The sequence below is a fragment of the Solenopsis invicta genome, chromosome 4, assembly GCF_016802725.1.
Source record: "Solenopsis invicta isolate M01_SB chromosome 4, UNIL_Sinv_3.0, whole genome shotgun sequence".
NCBI classification, from domain to species: Eukaryota; Metazoa; Arthropoda; class Insecta; order Hymenoptera; family Formicidae; genus Solenopsis; species Solenopsis invicta.
Window position 1 is genome coordinate 28,792,434 of NC_052667.1, and position 26,447 is coordinate 28,818,880.

The following is a 26,447-nucleotide window of genomic DNA, read 5'->3' on the forward strand; positions in this document are numbered from 1 at the left end:
TTGAATCAATTCAAAAGTTATATTAAATATTTTTAAGAAAGTCTACTTAATTTTACGTATTTGTAACATTTTTGTCTTATCTACAAAATATATATATATATATATATATATATATATATATATATATATAATTTAAAAAGATTTTAATTTCATAAACTAATCCTTTTTCAAGATTCGTTTTTGCTCTATATATGCTGTATCAGCCACGTGACAAATGACGATGTAGGTATCATAATTTATATTTAGGTATTATATTTGCGTTTGCGCTAATCATTATGTCCATGGAAATGGTTTACCCCCAACATCTTTTTTTTCTAAACTCGCCATCTTTTCGCGATTGCTCGTTCGGTTATATCGAAGATACGATGACATGCGCGACTTATCGTTGAGTCTGGCCATCTTGCTCCAGCGAGCACGTTGCGTCTCGTCGGAGAACAGCGCGATCGTGACGATTAACGCTTCCTCGTTTCTGAACTTGGCCAATGGAAGTTCTCGCTGACCGAGTCTAACTTGGAAGCTCGTCTTGGCTCCGCCTCTGGATTACCGATGCCGCTGCAACGATTGGTCAAGTTTATCCGAATTAAGGGTAGTAATGCCTTATATAATCTACCGTCTGTCGGATTGTCGTTGCGTGAGCGTTTATTTTTTTTTATACGGATTCGATGGAATTGATCCAAAGTGAAATTATATCGATCATTTGAATTAGAAGTTTATACATAATTTTATAGCACACATGTATTTGATACGCATGATATATGACAAATTTTATGTCATATTGTAAAGCAATTGTTCAAATGTTTTAAAGTTTGAGATATAACAAGTTACAATCTTGATGTTATTATAGGACAAAATATATAAACCTGCGGCGCATTGCACAAATTGTTTTATATCTTTACATTTAACTTTCTAATCTTCTAATCTTTACTAGATTTGGATATTTTTTTGGAAAACTCAGACGAAGCGGTAAAAATGAATTACAATAAAGATATAATTTTATGATACGTCAGGTTTCACGTAGAGTACCAGATATTACACTATAATATCCTGTTACGTTCGCGTTACACATAATTCTTAAATTGGGTTGTTTATATATTAATCCTAAATCGCAAGGTGCATATACTTATGGAACATGTTTGATATAGATAAGTAGATAGGGAAATGGGTGTATACGTATGTGCACGCGGAAAGGTTAGTCCACAAGGGCCAGGCAAGCAGGTATAGAGGCAGGTAGAAGCAGGCAGGCAAGCAGGCAGGCAAGCAAGCAGGCTAGTCTCGCCGCCGCTGCTGTATTGACGCGCGGCGTTCAGGCTTGCGCGAGATGACGCAATCTCCCTCCCACTATAATATCGTCCGTTCTCCGTTGCCCCCCTCGGCGGAGTGGAGGAGGGGGAGTGGTAGCCGATCTGCTGCTCCTTCCCCCCTCTCCCCTGAGGCTACTCATTCCGTAGCTCAGCTGCGCTCCCCACTTCTCGGCGGCGCTCCCTTCCGCAGGCGCAGGTTTTCCGCCGCGCGCGCGCTTCGCCCCGCGTCCGGCGCCCACAAGTTCAATGCCAAGGTCAAAGCGGCCACGACTCGCAACCGTGTCGGTCGTAAGTGCGCGCGCGATACTCGCTCGTTCTCCGAAAGAGAGAGAGAAAGGGCGTGCGGTTCGCTCGCCGCTTGTTCTGTGTGCTTGTTCGCCGATGTCTCTCTAAGCGCTTCTCGTCTCCTCGAGACGACAGCGAGAGTAAAACGCGTCGCGTTTGCGTTCCGTTTTCCTTCCCTCTCACCGTCTCGGCGTCGTAGCCGCCGTCGTAGCCGCCGCCGCCGCCGCCGCCGCCGCCACCGCCACCGCCACCGCCGTCACCGCCACCATCACCACCACCACCACCACCACCACCACCACCACCACCACCACCACCACCACCACTCGTTCGCCACTCGTCCGCCACTCTTCGACGCGATGCCGTGGCGCGGATGTCTATGTGTTCGTTCCGTGTGCGCGCTACGTTCAAGTGTTGCCCGTCGACGAGTTTCGCAGGTGCGGACTATGCTCGAATGTGTGTGATGTCCGTCTTTTGACGACGAATGAGCAGACATTTTTACATACGCGACGTTCAGAGTGTCATACTTTTGACGGCAGCACAGATATTTAAAGCGCAATGTCTACTTGCGACAATTTTGACAACGGAGCTCCGTTTTCATCTTCTTCTCAAAAAACAACGTTCAATGTTACTCGATGACGAGACAGACGCGTGGGCGTCGACGAGGAGGGACGGAGGAGGAGGAGGAGGAGGTGGTGGTGGTGCGCGCTGACGCTCGTGAGAGCGTCGATTTGTGATCTCGTGAATCTCCGCTCGGGCGGGAAGGTCGGCAAGGTCGTATGCGCCGCGACGTACGGACGGAAGAAGCCGGAGTATCTGCGGAGGCAGTGGCGCGCTACGCCGCTACTCCGAGATTCGCGTCACGGGCCAAGATGGCGGCGGATTTCGGACAGGATCCGGACGGACGCTGCGCTGCGCTGCGCCGCGCCGCGTTGAGCCGAGCCGCGCCGAGGTAAGCCGCCGCATCGTTGTGTTGGATCCCGTTCCCAATGCGCATATACCATATGTGTGTGTGTGTGTGTGTGTGTGTGTGTGTGTGTGTGTGTGTGTGTGTGTGTGTGTGTGTGTGTGTGTGTGTGTGTGTGTGTGTGTGTGTGTGTGTGTGTGTGTGTGTGTGTGTGTGTGTGTGTACATCGCCGCCAACCGCGCGCTGTCACGCGTTATCGATTTTGCGGGAGGCAGACCCTCCTCCCTACGCGACGAGAATCGCCGCGGCTCTCTCAAGGTCACCGTCGTAAATCGCGCGAGCGCGATCCCTCGGGGTTCATCTTTTCTTTCCGGTTCCGCATTAACCGATCCTTAAATGCTCCACGTAGTCACATTGGAATACACTAAATTGATATTACGTCTCGTCGCATTAAGCGGTTAGTAACTTAAACGAGTTGCCGCATTTCTCTCTCTCTCTCTCTCTCTCTCTCTCACGCACATACACACACACACACACACACACACACACGCGCGCGCGCGCGCGCGCGCGCGCACACACATACACACCCTTCCTCCCTCCTACGATACTAATTTTATAACTTGTCTTTTACAATCGATATTTCCGTGAAAATTTTTGTTTTAGAACCGACTACTTATCTAGAAGAGCAACAAATCTCCAGATTACTATAATTCTTTTCTGTTTTTGTCGTAAATGTCGGTTTCTAATTTATAATAATGGGCAACTACTCGTTGCGCGCCTGTCGAGTAGTAGGAAAAGTTTTATTACGACAGACAAACCGATATCCATCCGTCGGACATGGCGTTTCGGTTGAATGAGGGTTAATTTAAGCGCGAGAGATATTACCGCGCAACGCTCGACCGGATGATGTATAGTAGCCGCCGCTGTTACGGTATGGCACCATTATGATGTAAGCTTGACTCACGTACTTACTATTCGTGGAGAGCGGTGAGTTCAATTGACCGGTTTTCCTGGACTCATTTGCACTGATAACCACAGTAACAAAATTAGCCTTTTATCTATTACGTGAAAGAAAGCTTTTTATACCGAGCTATATTACCGAAAAATTAAAGTCAAAATTTGCACTTATCGATCGCGACGCTTCCTACCTCGCTTATTACTTCCGTATTGTTCAGCGTTAAGCAAGTAAACTGTAAACATAAGATATAAAAAAATATAAATATAAATAGTTATTTCAATCGATATTTTAACAATAAAATGTACATAAATAACGATATATTGTGAGGTAGAAGTTTTGACCGAATAGTTATTAAAAATATTTGTTTTTGTTTTGTAAAAATTTTGTCGTAACATATAATCTTAATATTCGCTAAACGGAGACAGTGTCAGCGCAGAAGCGTCAGTGGTGGCGGGCGGCGACGGCAGCGGCGCCGCCGCCGTCGCCGCCGACGACGATGTAGTATCGATTAAAGCTCGCGCCATACCTGCCGTTGTATGTGCTTAACCTTGACCTTGCGTCCCGGGCTTTCTTACGTATCGTTTCAGTCTAGGGCTTCGTATGGAAACGGTAGACTTTTTCGTATTAACCAATTATACGTAAGATGCCACATATTTATTTTGAAATACATTTTACATCATGACGACAATCTTAAATATCTCTGGTATCTTCCTTTGCTTAAGATAAATATGTGTATTCGATTAAAATAACACATTCAACTCGATATTCATAGCTTTTCGTAATTAGATGCTTCATAATTGATTTATTCGTCAATTTTTATCAAGTTTATAAACCATCAGGTTAATACTCTAAAACGTAAATTTTTATGTACAAGTTTGTACATTTTGCATAGAATGCTTTTTTCAATTTTCTTTTTTCTTGCTTGTTTCATTTTCTTTAGCACTATTAATATTATCTCTTTTTAACAGCTTCTTCTATTTCCCTTCTCTGTCTTTCATTGTACTGATTCTTATGTTCTCTTAACCTTATACTTTTGCTTCTTTTTTTTTTATTCTTTCCATCTTAATCGCAATTTCAGAAATGTTTGATTCGTAGGACTAATTCAATTTCGCGTAAGCGAAAAGATATTACTTTTAGTACATCTGATATAATGGGAAAGCATCTTTCAAAATCACGATACGTAATTTTATTGACCTTAAATTAAGCAATCTAAATTTTGTTAATTTAATAATAGTGATTTAATTTAAACGAACAATTTTGTTTTGTCCTTAATACTTATAATTAGCAACATTTTGATGGTTGCGCGAATATTTTTGCACTTCAAAATTAATTTAATCATTGGTTATATGTTTGTATTTAAAATTTCGTAAAGATATTTTAATCATATTAATATAAAATAATAAAATTATATTTTGATATTTTTTATATCTGTCGATTTTATCGCGCTGCCAAACAAGAGAAAATTATATTAATTTGTATGCAATTATTTTGTGCATGTAGTTTTAATAAGTATAGAAATAAAAATAAATCGACGAATAAACAAGTTTTAAGTAATTAATATTTTGACAACTATTTTCATTTTGTTTACAATTTCACAAATTCCGTATTTACTTTTCCCTATAAACTGCATCTAACGACTTGTCCAACGAAGTGCTCTTTATGCAGCAAGATGCAAAGTGTATCTCTCCAAGTGTCGCATATCCATCGAAATATCTTATGCATAGTGAAAAGGGCGGATCTGTCAGTTTACACAATCTAACGGCACCCGCCAATGAGCGGATGCAACGTGCGCAACGACTGATGCAATGGCGATGTGTTTTTGATGCATTCGCGTGAACGCTATTATTGGACCCGTTTATATTCCGTCATTGCATGGCTTGTCCGCACTTTTTTTGCACCCAAGAAACATCAGATCATCCTACGTTATAACATAGGCATCCGGTATTGCAACGTAAACGAAATATGCTACTAGAGATGGTCATTGAAATAACGAACCGGTACATTTTGTTTCCTTCGTGTATTTAATTTTTTCGATTCTATAAGAGATTTGTTTTTTTTCTTTCAAGAATTATATTTTTTATGTATAATACATTTATGTGTTAACAAAATAATGTAAATAAAAATTTATTTTTGTTTGCACATTCAATTATAATGATAAAATTATTTATTTTTAATAGTAATGTTTTACATTTACGTTAATACATATCTATCAGCAGCAAATTTTATAACTTTTCTAGTAATATACAAAAATTACAAGTTATAAAAAAGTTTTGTTTGTAATTAAGGGGTTTCTTTACCCGTCGTTTTTTTTCATTATTTTTCTTTTAGCAAAAAAAAGAGTAAAGATTATTGAACGAGTGAAAACTCTGTTATTAAACGGGATGTCTCTTACGTTTGTAACAAAATATCATTGTGTGTTCAGGCGATAAATTTCGCCTTGTGTTGGCGACGACGTTACGTGAGGATGGATATCCAGATGGTAACGAGTGGAATCCTATGGAACAGGAAGGCGGTTCCAGGGCTGACAGCTTTGAATACGTCATGTCCGGCAAGGTGTATCGAATCGAAGGCGACGAAGCCAACAACGAGCCCAGCAGCAGATTGTAAGTAGTCATTGTCTTATCATCTCGAGTGTTTTATCATAACAAGATCGATCTGGAAATTAACTTTTTAACTTTTCATCTCGTGGAAAAATTTAATCATACAGATAGACGATCACGCATTCAGCGAGTTCTATTAGTAATATTAACAAAATTAATAAATTGATAATTTGTGATCAACTAAGACAAAAAATTAAAATCAAAGGACAAGTTTCTCAGATTGATCTTATCAATGAAATATATCTAACTGACAGTTAAAATTCATTTGCACTTTACAACATTCGCTATTGCGATTACGATTTTGGTTTGAACTTTTGTATCAGTATTAGTAAAATATTATGTGCAGCGATAAATAAGAATCGATGTATGTACAACAATTTGTTACAGCATTATGTTTCTTGTAGTAATGTGATAATTTGTAAATTATATGGAATCATTCAAAATTATTATGCACGGCTTAACTTTCAAACACAGTACGAATAAGTACTTGAAAAAACTTTACCATTAGTTGTATTTTATTAAATTATTAACTTTGAAATAATTTTCCATTGTGTGTGTGTGTGTGTGTGTGTGTGTGTGTGTGCGTGCGCGTGCGCGCGCGCGCGCGTGTGTGTGTGTACATATAAAATTAAAAATATATAAAATGTCTAAAAATCTTGTAGTGCAAATGAATTTTCTACTTGTTTTTTTTTTTTTTTTTATAATGTAATATTCGAGCAGAATCTCATACGAAATCTCATTGCGTAAATTACTCTTGGAAAACATTTTTACACGACATTGCCAATTACTTATTATGGTTACTTATGCTATTGTGTCTTTGCGTTAATTTGATTCTGCTCGGATGTACCATATGGCTGACCCGGTATATCGGGGTATACGCATGGATGCACGTCACGATGACGCGATGTCGTTCGAACGACACATCGATGTGCGACAAACTTTCTGCTGTGCGATCTCCTATTGGCTCGTTTCCAAGCGCTCTCAATGAAGCCGCGTGAGCTTCCGAAAACAACTTTCTACGCCGCTTATATAGAGAAATTGGCTCTCTCTGTTGTCGTTGGTTTATCGCTCTAAACAAGGTCCCTCGACCAGATCGAGAAGTGGTATTCCAACGTTCCAACGTCGTTTACGCGATGAGCATTCTTATGTAATTGCTGAACGGAAAAGTAGGTGAAGTATAAGTACAACGTCAAGTGCGCAGACACAATTTTTTAATTACTTAACAATATGAATAAATTTATGTTGTGAATAAGTTAAATATGCAATATATTTTATACTTGACTTTTTTAAAATAGCTGGGCGAGTAACTTTCTACGAAGCTATATTGAACTCTAGAGTGCTACAGGTGAAAGTAGAAAAAATCTAAACATTCTTCTTAATTATGTGGATTAGCTGGTCACCTAATATAGTCAGAAAAATATGAATAGCATTCTACAGTTAAAAGAATATTATAATAATGTTACGTAGTAATTAAATGGCAATAATGTTAAGGTTGTGTGAATGTTACACGATACGCAATTGCCCAAACCTTGGCACGATTGGATAAGCACGCCGAAATAGTGCGTCATCGGGTGGGCCATTTTTAGCTTCGTCATTCATGAACTATGGACTCACTATTTTTTTTAACGCAGTTTTTTAACTATTCGTATATTTCTATTGCAAAAAGTAAAGAAAAAAGATTACGAGTGTGGCAAATATACTTAAATTGATGATAATTAGAATGAGAATAAAAATTAATACGAGGAGATATATCAAGTTGAGGAGATATATCAAATATAAAAATTCCGTCATTGTATTCGTATTAAAAATAATACAAATTTTTCTATCTACGCCGAAAAGAAAATTTAAATTTGTTATTCCACGATACTAAAGAAATATCATGGAGATTCAATTTTAGAAAAATTGGAATTTCCATAATTAAAAATTTGTTTCGATCGAAGGGGAAACCGGAGGTTACACACGAGCACTGGGCTTTCCATTTAAATGTGCTGAACGAAATGCGGAATTACGCGATAACCCCGTAGTTTGACCGACTTATCGCATTGACCTTGGAACGTGGCCGCGTCGTCGGTCGCATCGGTCGCGTCGCTTTTATCGCCGTTGATTTCGCCGCAGGTTGTGCCACTACTGCGCGCAAAACGTCCCGCGCTCTGTTGACGCTATTAAAGAACGCGGTGTCGTCGTTGTAGACGCCACGATAAGAAGAGAGAACGAGAACGAGAGATAATGACGCGTGCTTTAAACATTCGAGCCTGCTAGGTGCTTTAAATCGGCTGTGCGGAGCTATTTATCGAATCGTCTACGTCATCATGTAGCGCTTCTTCGTAATACTCAGATTAACGTCTCAGTTTAATGTTTTAATTAGCTCCTTCTTCGATCTTCTGCTCTGTCAGTCTTCGTTTGATAAGACGATAGTCAGTTGAAACGTAATGTAATTTAGAGTGTTGACAAAATTTTCATGTCGATTGTTTATTGTAATCTGATAAGTGTCGAGTACGACGACGATGTTCATACATCTTTACTAGATTATCTTGAGCGTCTAAAAATTACACTGCAATTGAAAGGTTCGGGTCATTGGACCCTCTGGCATTAAACATGACATTAAACCAACTTTTTTAATGGACCAAGACTTTTAAACGATGATATGTTGATCTTCTGGTTTTACCAACATTTTTTACTCATTTTTACGTATAATATTACGTAAAGATGGGCAAATCTTTACGTATCTTTATAATAAATAACTTTACGTATAATATTTTTTATAATATTATTTAATCTTTTTATGCATGTTTTTAATTTCAATATTGTAAAAATTAAAATTAACAGAATTTAAATCGAAATACGATACGCGAGAGAGATTTGAGAATTAAAAAAAAAACTTTTTTAATTAATATTGTTATATTGTATATAAGAGAATAGAGCATGATGTAGATATATGTAGGTATATTTATAGTTAAATCGTTAAATGTACAACGTTAGAAGATCATGATTTATACTTCCCGATTGTTTCTCAACTTATACGTTGACTCAAGGTTGTCAAGTGGGATGGATACGTCATGTGCAATCAGACGAACCTGCACTATATGCACTATATGTCTGTTAATGATGCGTGATAATGGCTTTTGCACGATAGCTACTTGGCTATTTCTCTCTTAGTATTTGTTGCATTTGATTACTCGAACGCAGGCAGGACGATATTTTTCGGTATTTAAGATTCAATAGCTGTAACAAGCACAGCTGTATCAATAAGCTACGGTAGATATTTAGTCGTCATATTAATTTTCTCACGAAGAAGTAAAAAAATATATCGCGCTGCTCCACATGTTAAAAAAAAAGTATATATATATATATATATATATATATAAAATATTATATGTATATTTTACTTTTTTTGATTACATATTATAGAAGAATAGAAAGGGCCATTAAAGTATTCATAGACGATTGAAATTATTACGAGTAGTAAAGCAATAAATGTAATGCTGCTCGGAATGAGAACGAAGGATTTTGAGTTTAAATTTTATATATAAGGAAGGAGATAGAGAGAAGAATATGTACGTATAGAGTTGTCTGTATTAAAATAATAGGTCGTCTTTGAATTCCCGTTCTTCTGGTCTAATCGTCTAATCGTAGAATTAATTCCGAGATTCAATCAAGTGTATAATATGGAAGAATATTGAGCTCGATCGATAAGATCGATAAGACACCACGTGGCGCATTTGAACAATGCAATGTTTCACTTTAAGATAATAAGCGCGAAGATTCGCGACAAGGAGACGTGATGTGGCGTGACGATTATTACGCCATTATCCGGTCGGTAAGGGAGTACACGTATGAGAGAGAGAGATCAACGGAACGAGCTTTCGGAGGACAGGGAGCCACTCTGCGTTCACTCGGTAGGTAATGAAGCGGGTGAACACAGCTGGTGGTATCTCAGTTTTCTGGGGGCATTGGCAACCCAGCTGGCAAAAGTCGAAAAGTCGAGAATAAAAATCGCCGCAAGTGGCAAGTGATAGACGGATAGACTTGGTTCGAAAGTCTCGCTATATATCAAGTAATTCTTGACGTTCTCCCGTAGAGAAGATTTCGAGCGAAATGAAATTGACTCGTACTTGTCGAAGTACAAGTACAATGTGTATTGCGTTTCATCTTTGGGTCTTTCATTTTAAGGCTCATTTTACGTTATCTATACTTGGTATGAGATTTTCAGGATAGAATTTTATTCATACTTTCATGTCTTGTATATTTCAGAGTATATCAGTTTTGTAAAAATGTTATGATTTACATAACACATAAAATTACAGAGTCTTATCCTGAATCTAATACGAATCATAGATAATTCAAAGTTGGCTTTAGACGTTTGTCATCTGATTGAAGAGGGATACACAAAAAGTCTTGGTCCTTTTTCAAGAGATGGCGTTTCTGGCAATTTGCATCTACGAGATATGTTTATGTAATTAAATAGTATCGTATTAGAGAAGGATAGCTATTCTATATATTAACGTGAATAGAGATGAGTTGATAATATTTTTATTGTGATAAAATGAATGAGATTGAGTACACCGACTGTAAACATTTTGTATCAGGGAGACTCGAACATTTTGCAACTAAAAACTTTCCATGTAGTTATTTCGACTTGTTTATATAATAATAGTATAGTTTTCGTATTAACAATATTAATTGCGTTTATTCGTTCATTTGTCTGCGAGGGGCGTGACAGCTGGGAAACAAATTATTGATCGGAGTAGCTCGAGACCCCGGAATGAATATAGCTAATGCTCTGGCAACGCGCAGGTACACACGCACTCTATCGTAGTGATGCGATCTGCTTTGAAAGAAATTTGAAATTCGAAATTGCAGTTATCTAACTGTTACGCGCGTTTGTTATTTTTTAGAGACATACTTATACTATTACATTATCATTCTCACACACATTTTGCCGGCATTTTTTGTTATAAAAAAATTATTTTAAAAGTCTTGTATTTATATAATATCTTCTTTATAATTGCTTACAATTTTGTTATATATTTCTAACATTCCTAACATTTCTGTTAATAAGAAAATTTGTAACAAATTACAAAATACAACCTGCAGAAGCAGCACAACCGTTTCAATTAAAAAAAAAATATTCTAGTATTTTTTGTCCAGATTGAGAAAAAATTTTTCTTCTTGTTCTTTTTTTTATCTTGCCGTAATTCGGCGTTGAGTAGATTATCGTGTTACGATCGGTCTTTTAACAGATAACCTGTAGCTCAAATTTCTTTGATCTCATCGAGGATGCGGGCTCCGCGAGAGTCAGCTGATCAGGATTAGTGCAGGCGCGTGCGCATAGTGAAACGCTTCCCGATTGGTCGATACCTCGGCTAGGACGCGCAAGGTCGTCCGGGCTGTCAAAATCAGCTGACGCCCGGAACGACCAATCAGCTGACACCCGAGCTTAGGAGAATCTCCCACTGTCGAGTTATAGTTTTACGCTGTCTGATTTTTCGTCGGATTTTCCGCGATATTGAGCGTAAGCTCAGTTTGTTAATTAAATGATGGAGATATTCTTAGTCATTTTTCATCTATGATACGCGCGTAGTTGATTTTTTTCAACGTGAGATTCTCTTATAAATGCATAATTAACAAACAAGTTTGAAATACAGTGTTGAATGTTTTTAATTAAAAAAAATCTGTCAACTTTATCTCGCTCAATTTATCTCTTAAAAATTCTATTTTCTGTAACATATATTTCAAGTCATGCTAAAAACTATTCTCACTGAGATATATTCTTCATAACCAAAGAGAGAGAGGGGGGGGGAGAGAGAGAGAGAGAGAGAGAGAGAGAGAGAGAGAGAGAGAGAGAGAGAGAGGAGTGGAAGAAAAGGGAGAAAAACGAAATTGAATAAATCTTATATACTTGAGTACAACTAACTTGAATTGTAGTCTTGATTTATATTTGAAATTTTCATTATACATCATTGTACGACACGAAATTTGATTCTCTCTTTCTCTCCTCGATCGTCGTACGTGTCTTCACGTCTGAGCATCGTGTGTTCGGCAAGATATAAATTATGATATATAAATGATGCGTTTATATGCGCAACATGTCTGGTAGTTTTTCTTCCTTCTCGTGAGTCACGTCGATCGCCGCTCCACGGTCACACGCGGTACCTCCTAATATCACGGGGAGTAGTTCAGGACCGTGTTGGAAAACGGCTTACGTGTATGCTGGCGACTCGACGGAAAATTTAACCGCCACGTCATCTGACGTTGCGTCGCAGCGAGAAAACTCGGGTGGACGGGTAAAATTGTCACGGAACTGCTGCGTTACGTAAAATCATGGAGTGGAATTGCGGTGTGTTGCATTTTTGGCAACCAACGTGCGAAAACGTTTCCTTCTCTTTTGACGCGTGCGGGTTACGTGTTACGTGTATGTTATTGGCACGATCTCGACAGGTATTATGCACCAATTGTTGCAACGCCGCGGTACGTTCGAGGCGAGACGTAAACGTTTTAAAATCCTTTGCGGCTCAAATGATTTGTGCTACATTAATTTGCCCATCTCCCGGTTGAATCACATCACTGTAGCTTAATAATCTTGAAAATAATATTTAAGTTTTTTCATACAAGTTTTTTTAATATATTTAATATAGAAGATGCGTAGAAATACAATTTGTTTATAATCTCTTAATTGTTAAAATGACTGTGATATTTAGTAAAACAAGACGTTACAGCAAAATATAAAGAAAAGAAACTGCTAATTTATGAGTAAATTAAGTGATTGTTTAAATTATATAAATATTAAGGTTTTATTCTCCTAAAAAAGATATTACACAGCGTTTCGACTATAGTTGGTTTTACTTCATCACTGTAACATGGAACCTGTCAACTATTCTGGCAGTGAACAAAAACTAAAAGATGTTAAAGGTTAATTCCTGCATATAATACGCTTTTGCATGTGCTGAAATTTTTCATTTTAATCTTTTTACGTTAATGAATTCAAGCGAAAAAATTGTTTTTTCTCGAAAGCAGATATTGCATAGACTATATATCTCTGAGTGGTTGCGCTGACCTGTATTAACGTATTGCTACGATAATGCATTCTTCGCGAACTAGTAGTCTACTCTCTCGTAGCCTTGCACTTTAGAGATTGTGTGAATATATTATACACGTATAACGAATACGCGGGAAGAGGAAAAGAGCTATACTCATCGTCACGTAACGCTTGTATTACGCAATCGCGCCGCGTTGTTGTGTTTATCAACAGCTGATTTGGTTTTCTTGGATGCTTTATTTAAAATCTTTTTTGAAATTATTATTGCTTATAAATTGCTCATAAAAAATACAGATATTATTTGCGAACTTTGTTAAACCATGATGTGTATCCAAGATACGGTACTGTACGTTGTTTAAATTAAACATAGAACATTTTAAATTTTAATAATTAACATAGCTTAATTATGAAATTTTAGATTTGTTCTTTACAGTTTTAAAAAATCATGCGACAATTAAATTCTGTGTAAATAACACACATCATTATTTATAAAACAATAATATAATACATTTTATATGAAAGATATAAGAATATAATGAAAAGCGATGTAAGATTTTAGAACGTTTTTAATTAATCAAAAAATATCAAGGATATTAATGAGACGCATATTTATTAAGCATTATTAAGGCATTAAAGAAATTCGTGTTATAATTTTTGCGAGCGATAAATCGACTCTGCTCAATCATGAACGTTTAAATTGATGCCGACGTCATTCGTTGCAAAAGGGGAGTCGGCTTGAGTTACTAAATTATGGTACGTAAAAATATCTCATGGTTGAATCGAGAATTACTTCTCATTCCAATAACTATTCTTAAGAGTCATATGATCGGCGCACCGTCGCGTCGTACAAATTTAATACAGTAATAACTCGTTTTATTGTAACTTTTGTATAATATATACAAGGCCTATGTAAAGTGTGACAAGCTATTATTTCTGAAGATACACGTTATGACAAAAAATGGTTGCGACATTCATTAGATAAAAAAAACAAAAAAAATCATTTTTTTCAAAAATTCTTTGTCCGCTTTTTAGAATGTACGACTTTTGTCTCGAATAATTGTTATAATGTGTATACATACGTACGTACGTACGCACACGTGTGCATGAGGTTACGGTAGAACAATTATTGCACTGTTCGAAAATATAATTAAAGATGTTTCACGATATATAATAGGGATAATATCTCTTTATTGCGAATTGAATTGTAACACAAAAAATCAAAAGACGATTAATTAATAGGAGATTCGCGAGATAAAGTTTCTCAGCAGGTAATTTCCTTTCTTGATACTATTGTGGGTGCTGTAGCCGAGTTGCCGCCACACTCGCAGGCTCTCTCCTCCACCCGGATACGAGCCAGGCTCCCTCCGGTTCCCAGGGGTGACCCAGTTTCGTTTATCCCCTCGGAGTCAGCCCACACTTGCCTGGCGAACACCTCCCTCGTGCACACCTACGCGCATTTACTACGAGCTATACCCATTTATAGTTTTCTCATTTTCAATTGTATGTTATTCGTTTATACGCGTCTCGGTGATTAATTTTCAATGGCCTATAATTTTATTTACCCTTTTTGTAATTAGAGATTACATGATTTCGAGACAAAAGATTTGCTGACAGAGATATAAGGTCTTTGTGAACACGTCTTTAAACTATGATAAAGGTGACCAGTTACTATTCGATTAGTCGAATATTTTTATTTTAAGAAAATTAAAAAATTTTAACAACACATTTTGAATTACAGAGAGAAAGAGTAATTTATTTGAAAGAAAATTGAAAAAGGATATAGACATGGTTTTAACAGCTAGATAACAGCTTAATTCTTCTTCATTTCACTCGTATATTTTTTCACGCGTTCTTATTCCGATGATAAGGTCCAGGACACGAGGAATGTGTACGCATATAGTTACGTGTGTACGTTCGTAACTAGAGATCTCTGGTTTCGACGCGTGTTCGCGCGCGCATTCTCGCCGGGACCGCTCCTGGGAAAAGGTCAGACAGTCAGAGGCTAACCTAGTGACTGGAATTAGGTCAACCCCTGACGGGGGGACCGTCCCCACTTTCCCCGAACACGCGGAAGAGTCCACGTTGTTGCATTCACAATCAGGCCAGGTTGCACGCGTAACCGACTTCCGGCTCGATATCATTTGGATCAGAAGAATCTAATTCTCGGTTGACCGAAGGTTAGCTATTCTTGCGCTATTCTTGCCTATTTAGTAAGTAGCTGTTGACAAGTATATGAGAAATCGAGATATAATTGTGACAATATTTTCCAGTGACACTCGCGCACTCGAATAGAAATTATTTTTCAAGTTATTTGTGAAAATAAAGTTTAATTTTCTTTATTCTAGGGAAATGTACTGTGTTATATACAATGTGCACTTAAAATTGGTCGATTCTATTTCGTGATAAATACATATGTCGATCAATGAATCATTAGTAATGAGGAAAAAATTATGTTCTCGTAATTAAATGTCTATACGAAATTGGCTCTTTATCTTTAATCATTATTGTATCCTTAATGTTGCTCAAGGCCAACAAGAGCGCGAACGTCTTTCTATGTCTAACTGTGCTCAGAGAAATGAGAGTAAAAGCTTCAGATCGATACACACCATTCTGTTCCTTTCTCCGTTTTCGTGATTATCATGTTTTCTGCATTTCTTGCTATGATATTATCGAAATGGCGAAACGCTGTCGTTATTCGCACGAGTATACTTTTCTATTTTTTTTTTTTTTTCTAAATTGTTGTATTTGGAGGTACTTAATTTTCGACAGTTTGCGATGTTCAGGAATGTTTTAGAAACTTTATATGAAATTCACTCTATAAACAATAGAATGTTTATTTTTGGTCATATATGTTTTTGATAGATTCAAAATTCTAATTTGTTTTATTACACAATGTGTTTGAGAAAACAGCGAAATATTTAGTGAGATTTATATGGACAAAGTATAAGTAAAATATTTCACATTTTAGTTGAGTGAATAGGCTTGACGTAACTCTTCTTGTCAATTATCAAATAAAGTTATTATTTCATTTTTTTTCTCTGCACGCATAATTTTCAGAAAAGTTGTGGGAGGAATGGTTATGTGCTAAGAGGATTGTCATATAATGGTGAATTATCATTCTTCGCGCAATTAAGAGGAATTATAGAGCATGAGCTCCCGGTAGTCTCTCCATCAGAAACGAGAGGAAGCTTCATTCACGGAAGCTTCTACGAAACTCGTTGAATTTGCCGACCACACATAACGTTTTGCAGGGGTTTGATACACAGAAAATTTTTTCACTTTTGGAAGTATCTTGGTGATTTGTGAATTTGAAGCACTACTTTTGCTATGTATCAATATACGTCGTCTATTAACGTCAAAATGTTATTTGTCTTATAAAAATGGTTAGAAAATACATTTTACAAAAATTTTTAATAGCGCACATAGTCGTCTCGCTCTCCTTCATTATATAGCATGTGAATGGCGCTTGAGACTCTCCCATCAACCGCATTATATGTATACGAGTATCAATACTTGTTTATATTTCATGAAGTAGTAGTTTCGTAATATCTGCTTTACCATTGTATCAGCTAAGGTATAACAATGATCAATTACGAGAGTAAATTTTTAATTTTGTTATTTTATGCTGCATTATGCTATATATATTTTTTTACATAATTTATATATCATTCTACTGTATCATCCACATGTACGTATATCTCCACTCGTTTATATTAATTTGCTCTTGTCTTTTATAAGCTAGTTTTGAAATCGATACTTGCTATTATTATTATTATTGTTAATATTTTAACACTGATATTTTTCTACATTCTGCATTTTCAACGCGCGGCATCGCGATAGTGCAAACCGTGACATTGAGCGTGCAGTTACGGACTTTGCTTTGCAGCCGAGCCATCGCGGCTATGCGCCCCGACCGCCACGTGTTGCTTCAACTCCCCTTCAACCACTCCTCTGCATTTGCGGTATGTTCGACGTACAAGTAGAAAAGTTCTCAGTTCCACCAATACCGCGCATGTTGTCAAACTTGACTCGATTTTATAAAACATACTTTCAAAAATGTATACTCCACGAGCCATTTCAAATGACTAAAATATTGCCAACATGATTTGGAGAACTGTGAAAAGTTAATTTGTTATTTAACAAATTTGCTTTTTTTTGCTCGTTTTACGTTTAAAAAACTCAAGTTCCATCTCTAATATGAATCGATATTCGTTTCACACAAATTCTTTATTCCGTGCCAACCATGCGATGTTCGGTCAGTAAAATGTTGGCATTTTTAACATTGCTCTTTTATTGTTTCCTCAACGATCTCCGCGATTGTCAAAATCGATTTCTTTGCTTTTGTTTCGCATTGCTAGTGAAAGCGCTTTTAATTATTCCGGATACACGACGTACGATCAATTAACTGCGCTCAAAGTGCACGACGGTAAACCAAGAATAGCTTCATTATGTGCGTTGCATCGAATGACGTAGCCAAAGAACATGTAGCGTGTTACGCACCGGTTCTCAATTACATAACAATGATATTTAGTCTGACTAATACGCCTATTCCGCACGTAAACGTCTCTTACCATCACCGCCACACGCCGCGCGCCGTGATAAAAACATTTTCTTTAGACAAGTACATCTCTGGCCAGGTGTATAATCACAACATGAACAGATAACAAACAGTGAGATAATTTCGGGTGCAATGCACCACTAGGCCTAGAGGAGAAGAAAGGGGTTATTTTTCTTTTCGTCGGGCTACTTTCTTTCAATTCTACACTTTGCTCTATATACTACATACACTTTTATAATTATTATATCGCCTTGCAATACAATTTTCAATCATGTGGAAATAAGAATGGTATTTTAATAATTGTCGCGAAAACAGTCGTGTAACATGTAAATTCATCTGCAGCTACCTATTGCGAAGCACATCAAGTTTATTTCCTTGGTCTTTTCTTACATAATCAGTGCTCGCGTTTGACGGTCGATCGCCATGTTACCACTCTCTCTCTCTCTCTCTCTCTCTCTCTCTCTCTCTCTCTCTCTCTCTATTCGTTATACCGTGTAGTAGGAGAGCCCCCGGTTCTGAACGATAATCGACTCTCTCGAGTGCGCGTGTGTTGGAGTGGCGTAGGAGGATGAGGTACAGAAGGAGGAGGAGGAGGAGGAGGAGGAGGAGGAGGAGGAGGAGGGAGGGCAAAGGTGCATCCTCGACCCCTCGCATCCGCGAAACCCTGGTCGCGCGCGCGTGAGTGGGGGGCGCGGCCGTTCGACCGCAGGAGAAGAGGGAAGGAAGGAAGGAAGGGATCGGGATGTGTGTGTACGGAGGGCAAGGGAGGTGTCGCGAACGGGGGACAAACGGGCCGCGACCGAGAAAACGGTGCAGGCAGCGCGCGCGCAGGTGCGCTCCCCGGTTCCTGGCGTTGTATCGCGTGTACCGTGTCTGTCGCGACTGCCGCGACTGCCGCGATGCGAGATGGCGAGACTTAAAGGCTCGTTTACACCGTGTCGGACAGAGCGACAGACTTGTCGCGTCGCGCGTCTCGCCTAGTGCCGTGACTTCGGTAGTGACGAAAATGACGATCCACGACGATGACAATAACGGTGTACAGTGGTTGTAGTAGTAACAACGATGGTAGTGTGCGACGATGATGCGGTAGTGGTAGCTGTCTAAGATTAAGTCGACCCAGGGTTTCTGCCAAGGGAGAGAGATGCACGCGTTGCTCTTCTCGTCGTCCCTCGACCACCCACCTGTCGCGGTCTCTTAGCTTTTTCTTCTACTACTACTATTTTTTACTACTACTACTTTTCATTCCTTCAAAGACGCGAACCGCGTCTTTTGAGGACGTCCCACGTCGGACTCGTCGGAGCACCTCAAGAGTAACGCGCTTGTTTGCGTAAGCTACGTTTCGCGCGATTGCTCGCATCGACATTGAGGAACTCGTTTGCTTCATTCTGCCTTAATCACCTTGAAATTTTTCTTTTTTCTTAACGAATTAATCTTGTGGCTGTAATGAATTAATATTTTTAATTTACTTTTAAACATTAAAACAATTCATAATTTTTTATAAAAAAATTATAATATTTTCAGCAGTAGAAAGCTATTATCAATCGTACGACAACTTTGATCGATATCATTTTTTCGCGTCGGAAATATTTCCTTGTGCAACGTTTAATGCAATTTTGTTATTTTTTCGATATATCAGACGGGGGCGGGGCGGGAGCGGGGGGGGGATTTGTCGTAAATTTGATCATATTCCGTTGCGTGGGAACGAATCAAGCTTTTATAAATTTAATGATTTATAATTACACATGTCATACATAATCATAAATAATAGCATGCTTCGTATTTTACGCTAGCACAATCGTCAAGAGAATTTCAATGATAAGTGAACTGGGAAGGTTTATGTATCATAATGCATTGACATTAATGATGTTGCTTATGCTATATGTAGTCTTTGTAGCTGCTTTTAATTTTCAGAAGATTACTTGGTATTGACAGGAAAAGTTACATTATTTTTCATTAAATTATACATTAGTGTTATATTCTATTGGTACAAGAGGCAATATATTGGATTGTAAATCGAATTAGAAATGAGAGAACGATATTACATTTTTGTAATGCTTGCAAAGATTGATAATCATTTTCTGTGAACAGTCGACTGTAAACTCGGTCAGATAATAAAAAGATGTTACGAATTACCTTTTCGCCTCGGAAAGAACTCGTCGTATGTCACAGTTATGAGGCGTTCGCCATTATTACGCTGCACTCGACGATTAGTCGCGAAGATGCACGTGCGTGCGTAGTGGCATGCGTTCGATAATTAGTAACAATTATACGCGTGACAACGCGACGAAGGTCACCTGGTCGTGGTCTGCGGAAACTCGCGCGAGAGTATAGGCTCATTATTGGACGCGTCCGTGCCTCGAGCCAATGCGCGAATCGATCGTTTCGCTAAAGTGACCCATATCTCGCGAAAAAGTTGAAAGAAAGAAAGTAGCGGCTGATTCGATTCCAAGCTATGGAATATAGTATCGATCGATTACATGCGTCTCGATATTATTGATATTATTGACTACGAAATTCAGTGGAACAGATCCGAAATTGCGCAGACTCGCGGAACGATGAATCTCTTCGATTCACCCGACTCACATTTCTTCTCGATTTTATTAACAATAAGCGATTTATTCTCGAGCGTTCATTTCTTTATTTTTTTTTTGCTTTTTTTCTATTAGCTAAATCACGTACCTCGATTTGTTTTAATTAATATTTTGAATTTTAAATTATCACGCAAAATGGTCAGGTAAAAATATGACTACTACTTACTTTAGATTCTATTCTTGAAGTTACTTTAAATTACCGATAAAAATCACTGTTTATTTTTTACTGCTCATTGTGCTTTTTTGCTGCTTATTCGTTTTTAGTTTTGATTTTGATATATGTCTTTTTTCGATATTAATTTATCAACGTGACATATGACATACAGCATATTTTGTCAAGACTGAGCGTAATCTTCTAATATACAATTTCTGTAAAAGAGAAAGAGGCGGGAGAATATGAACAAGTGTATCTATGAATTTAGCGTTTGACGAATAGAAATTTAGATTTGCCATTGCTGATGCAAAATAGAATAGCGATAGTTGGCAGTCTAAATTAATTTCATGCAAACTGAACTCTAGCATAATCTGTGACTTGTATGCGATAAAGCGATTCGAGCTGCGCGCCGCATCGCCTTGGTCGGATTCGATAACGTTTCGTTTAATTAATTGACTGCTAGGAAAGATATTTTCGTGCTAGTTTTGGAGATGGTTCCCATATAACATTTTGATCGAAAGCACGATATTTTTTTTGCATTGAATTTTTTATTATATTAAATGAATAAATGTAGATTAACGATTAATATTAAGTTAAAAAATAAATGATTAACTTAACTAATTTATTAGAGGCACGTCGCGCGCGTTGTCTCGACTATTAATATAATATAAATAAATAAATACGAGAAAGTAAGATTTTCAGAGTAAAGCAGCAGAGATGGCACGATAAGAGAATTTGTCACGGTACTATTGAATTAATTAATGAGATATTCAATGAAGGAATTTTTTTGTCCCGCGAGACAGAAGTGATTTGGAAAGTAACAGCTCGATGCTCGATGCTCGATGCTCGATGCTCGATGCTCGATGCTCGATGCTCGATGCTCGATGCAATACCTAAAGGTCACCCTCGAGAGCCTTCGGCGCGGCGGAGTATTCATTTAGGATGAGCCAAATAACCCTGGGCTTTTTCGCAACCCCGATAATAACGGGACCAACCCCGGTGCTGCTGGCACGTCGCACGTTCTCTGGCTACGTGATAATCTGGATACGTGTTTCGAGGTTAAGCGAATGATGGGGCGTGTGTGGTGTGTGGCCCAGCGCCACGCATCTTGGCATAGCTTTTTCGGCCACGCGATTGCATAATCGCGCGCGACGCGGCACTTACCCGGATCGTTCACGTTAGTCGTGCCTAGTTCGCCGTGCAGTCTCGCCGCGTATTTTCTTTTCGTTTCGAGCAGCGCGAGCTCCCTCGAGTAGTCGTAGATGGTTGTAGTTAGTGTTGGTTTAGTATTGGTAGTGAGATAGAGCGTTAAGATGATATCGCAAATTTCACTTTCCGACCAACATGTACTATATAGTATCATGGTCGTGGGAGAATCGAGATTCAAATAGCTACGTTTTTAAAAATTCTAATCGCACAAAAACGTTTAGTATAAATTTAAAATTATATCGCGTATCTTTGATAGAAAAGTGTGTCACTGTTGAACAACATGAATTTCAAAATTTAGTTAAATCGTTAATAGGTTTAATTCACTTTTTCGTGTCTGACTTTGCTAGGAATAATTAGTAACTGATTCACGTCTTACCAAAGGTTTTTAAGTCGCTGATGATGAATTTGTATTATGAATCACAATTCAAAATGACGAATCCAATATGGCGGATCAAAATCTAATCAAATTTAGCCTTTTTTATTTTGGAATTTTTACTGCTTTTTTGTATGTCATCAGCAATATTAAAAACCTAATGATGTGAATGTAAGTTTACGAAACAAAGTTTAACCATTTTGTAATTAAGTAGCGATTTTTTGTCAGCCTTACGTTGATCTTTAAGATAAAGATCTCAGACTCAGAAAGAACTCGCTATCTTAATTCTTATGGAAAATAAATGCATTTTTCATTTTTATCTCATTTTACGAATATTTGACGAGATATGCAAATCAAGAGGTGAAACTCACAAGGGTACTGGTTTTCTCATTATCTTTAAAATGCTCCGGAAGAAGTAGCTATCTTTATTTTTGTAGGATTGGGACATAATGTCCCATGAGAGCGAGAGAGGCACGAAAGGGTTAATAAAATCACATTTAATGGTCAGAATCTTGTTTTAAGACTACAATACCAACGTTTTACTTACACCGAGGTGACAAGCCAATTAAACATCTGCAATTTCGCTAAAAAAAAAAGAGGCGTTTGTCTTTTTATTTATGTTTTTTTTAAACTTTTCTTCATTCGTATTACATTTTCTTTTGTAATATGTATAAATTGGCGAGATGCAATAAATATATTCCCGTGATTTTTCCCGTTAAAGTTCGGTAAGATTGACATCGAGAGTGTGACTTGACGTTTGTCGATTCGTATAATCAGTTGATCTGACATTTTTATTTTCGTCATTGAATTTGTCCCTGTGTGTATATCCTCGGAAAGAGCGATGTGCCATTGCTATTAGCGACGTCACGAGCTGACGATCCGTTGGAGGATCCGTCATGCCGATCTGACTGGATCCGTAGAAGGCACGGTGTACATCATGGTAGCACGGCAGAATCGATCGTTAAGCTCGTTTAACGACAAAGTGGTCCAATTACATCGTTACCGCCGAAGCGAACGTCGCTTCGGATTTTCCACCATGTACGTTGCCATTGTTTCGCTTCTCTTCTTCAACATCTTCGTTTTTTGTTGTATTTTTTTTCAATCTATCTTAATCCTTATTATATTGTAGTCGCAAACATTTCATCGAGTATTCTGAGAATAAAATAGACGCGTTAAAATAAGAAAATATTACAGATATACGTGACAAGTACAGTTTTCGCTACATACGAGACATCGCTCTTTTCATCTTAATGTCAAGTTAATTTGATCTATCTATAATAACAGGGTTGAAAATAATGAATAAGATAATTAATCAAGTTGATGTATTTTGAATTTATCGATACTCGTGATACTTATGTTGTTCGATGTGTAGATTATTCGCAATCTTTTCTTATTTATTTATTTATTTTTTGTACAGATATCGAAGTACACGTTTAATCGACGAGTTATATAATATAAAATTGTTTATATAATCACCGAATTATTCATAGTCTCTCGCAGCAGGTTCCATCTTTGACGGGAAACGGGAAACGGGAATCTCGAGCTTTTGGCACGCGTCTTCAGCGTTAAGGAGCAATGAGACAGCCGAGCGTGCACGCACGCGGATTGTATAACGTCTGGTGCGACTGGAAATGTCGAACCGTTTCTACTTGGCTTGCTGTTTGCGGCTAGCGCTGCCGTTGCAGTTACTACTGGCTGGCTCATGCTTCTGCTCTAGGCGGGTTTAGTCGCAAGCAGCTCTAGACGTCGCTTAGTCGTTGCGCGTATCGCTCGCGAGTCGCATGGCGCTCATTTGTGCTCAATTGTGTATATTGTACATATGTAATATTAATTTTGCGCGATTAATTTTTTCCTTCACAATTTTTTCTTTCAATTTCGACGCGAAGGACGTTTCGTTCGTTGACCTGGGTGTAACGTAACGTAAAATTGCATTGTGAGACATCTAAATCATCCTTTTGCATCGCAATTACATGGCAGGGAAGATGTGTAGTACGCTTCGATTTTTAAGAATCATCTTAAACATTTGACGAAACTCTTGACTTTGGGAGCAATCTTTGTTGACGCCGATCCAACTCTACAGTTGTATTCAATTGTGTGACAGATTGATCGTTTGATCGATTCCGTAAATGTAAATCGATAGCATTCGACAATATGCGCACGCGCGCTATACTTGCCGAGATTGATTTCTATTCCGCCAGCGGAGATTTACTTGGCACGATAAATTCCGCGCGCTCACGGTCCAAGGTCGCGATTGTGTAATCGCTATTGCTCTAGAGCAGGCCGACAGTGTACGTCGTGTACGCTGGTAAATCGCAATTGTCTCCTTGGTTCTCTCGACGAACGGTCGTAGCGAAATACGCGTCCCGTCGAAAGTCAAAAGTCGCAAGTCGTGCCGCATCTCTCTCTCTCTCTCTCTCTCTCTCTCTCTCGTCCGAAACGACAACGACCGATTTCGGATCTCTTGTTTCGCGTTTTTCGCGGATGGTGAATGGTGATTCTCCATTCCACGATCGTGGCGGTCATCGCTGGTGGAACTTTGGTCGACGACACGTCGCGCGCCGTTTCGACACATCCGATTGTCGATTATGCGCAGAAGGTCACGACGCGACGCGACGCGACGCGACGCCGCGCGACCGGTCAAACGGACTCACCTGCCGCGCCAGGATAATTTTAGATCGCGCGATGCACCTGTTGCAAACTAGGCAAGGTCGCACGAGTACACGATTGTGCAATCCACACGCTCCGCGTGTCTAAAACGGCCGTCGATCGACTGCATTCGGCAACCAGTCCTACTCCCCACGCCGCACGCCGCACGCCGCACGCCCCACGCTCGTCGTACGTCTCATGCAGTTGCACCCGTAGTGCCGCCGTTACCGCTAGCTAGTTAATCACGAGGAATAAGCAGCGATGTCGACAACGCTGCTGCACCGTGACCGCACGCTCTTTTGACTTGAGCGCGAGACGAGTTTCAAAGTGCATCCGCGCCAACAATTTTCCTTTCCTTTCCGCTCCTTTCCGCTCCTTTCCGCTCCTTTCCGCGGCTTCAATCTCAAGCACGGTTTTTATGCTGCGAGGCAATCGTGTTCTCGTGTTGGTCAAACTGGTGAAACATTTTTGGAAAATTAATAGTTAAATTAATTAAGTTTCTTTCGAGATCGTGTCGTAATATTACGGGATTGATTACTGTATCCTTGATGCGTATCTGCGTGGGTGTGTTGAAAATAGCAATAGTGCGACAAGAGGTTTTCTCTGACTCTTATGTGAGAATCGGAATTAAATTCGATTCGATAATCGCGTTCCTCTGCAAGTTTGAGCAATCGGCGCGGCGGCGTCGCGATTCTCCGCGATCTAAAGGGGAAAAGTACAAGTGTCTTGTATTCGAACAGGCAAACAGGACACCTGTTTTCTTCCAATTCCAAACCGTAGACCGCGATTGATCGCTTTACTTTTGCGCTATCCAAGTTTATTACCCCTAATACGTATTCTTCGATGAATTGTGTAACAAGACGGTTGTTTGATGGATTTTAAATCGAGCTTGGTACCGAAAACAACGAACGCTCATAATATGAATAGCATAATCTCATAATTCTATGCGACGTCGTGTTATTGTTGTGACAGTACATGATCGGATTAGAAAATAATCGATGACAGATAATCGTTTGTTTATCGCATGATACTTCTTCCTCTTTGATATTAAATCAGTCCTCAGTGAGAGATAATGTGAAATCTGAAATAGTAAATCAGTTGGGTTTATAATTAAAAAATTACCAAATTGCTGTCAAATAATTTTATATCGGCGAATTATTTTGTGATGAGGAAAAGGAAAAATTCAAATTGTGCGGACGGAAGAATATATTTACATTATATACACACACACACACACACACACACACACACACACACACACACACACACACACACACACACATGTATCTATGTGTATGTGTGTATATATACGCGGTGCAGTGACCATACAGCTCTTTCTAAACATAAACGTAAAATTTTTTTTCGATTGTTCTACAATAATCATATATATTGAGATAATAAGACTATTTTGATAAAACTCGTTGGGAGAATGCGAAGATGAAATTAATTGAAAATAACGAGATGTTTCTCTCAAACTCAAAAGTGATCATGGTAACATCGGTAACTCGTAACGTCCTTGGGACACGCACCGCGGTGGCGACGACGACGACGACGTCGTCGTCGTCGTCGTCGTCGTCGTCGTCTATGAAAGGATTGGCTGTCTAAAAGCATCGAGTGGAGTTGCACCGACTTCGTCGGTGTGCATTAACGGATCGCGCCCAGTACGACGACGAAGAGACGCGTCTCGACGCCGGAGCGTCGTGGTACCGGGGACAGTGGCTGCTATTATTAGCAGCGTCGTTCTCTTCTCGTTTCGCGTTTCGAGGGGAAAATAGCATCAGCTGACATCCTTCTGGACGACACGGCGCGCCCGAGAAACTCTTAACTGCCGC

At 38.8% G+C, this 26,447-nt stretch overlaps 1 protein-coding gene and 1 long non-coding RNA gene across 4 annotated transcripts in view; one reads left to right on the plus strand and one right to left on the minus strand.

The window, feature by feature from the left end:
- The window catches only part of LOC105200408 (DNA-directed RNA polymerases I, II, and III subunit RPABC3), a 54,778-nt gene that overhangs the window by 23,925 nt on the left and 4,406 nt on the right, over positions 1–26,447 (plus strand). For all 3 annotated transcript variants that reach the window (XM_039448523.1, XM_039448525.1, XM_039448524.1), the window contains exon 3: positions 5,871–6,051. In XM_039448523.1, coding sequence (XP_039304457.1) covers positions 5,871–6,051 — 181 coding nt within the window. The remainder of the gene's footprint in view (positions 1–5,870; positions 6,052–26,447) is intronic.
- On the minus strand, positions 20,279–25,156 carry LOC113004842. The gene is made up of 2 exons (XR_003269255.2): positions 23,446–25,156; positions 20,279–23,121 (listed from the first exon to the last, which is right to left on the minus strand). It is a non-coding gene; the product is annotated as an uncharacterized LOC113004842 (long non-coding RNA).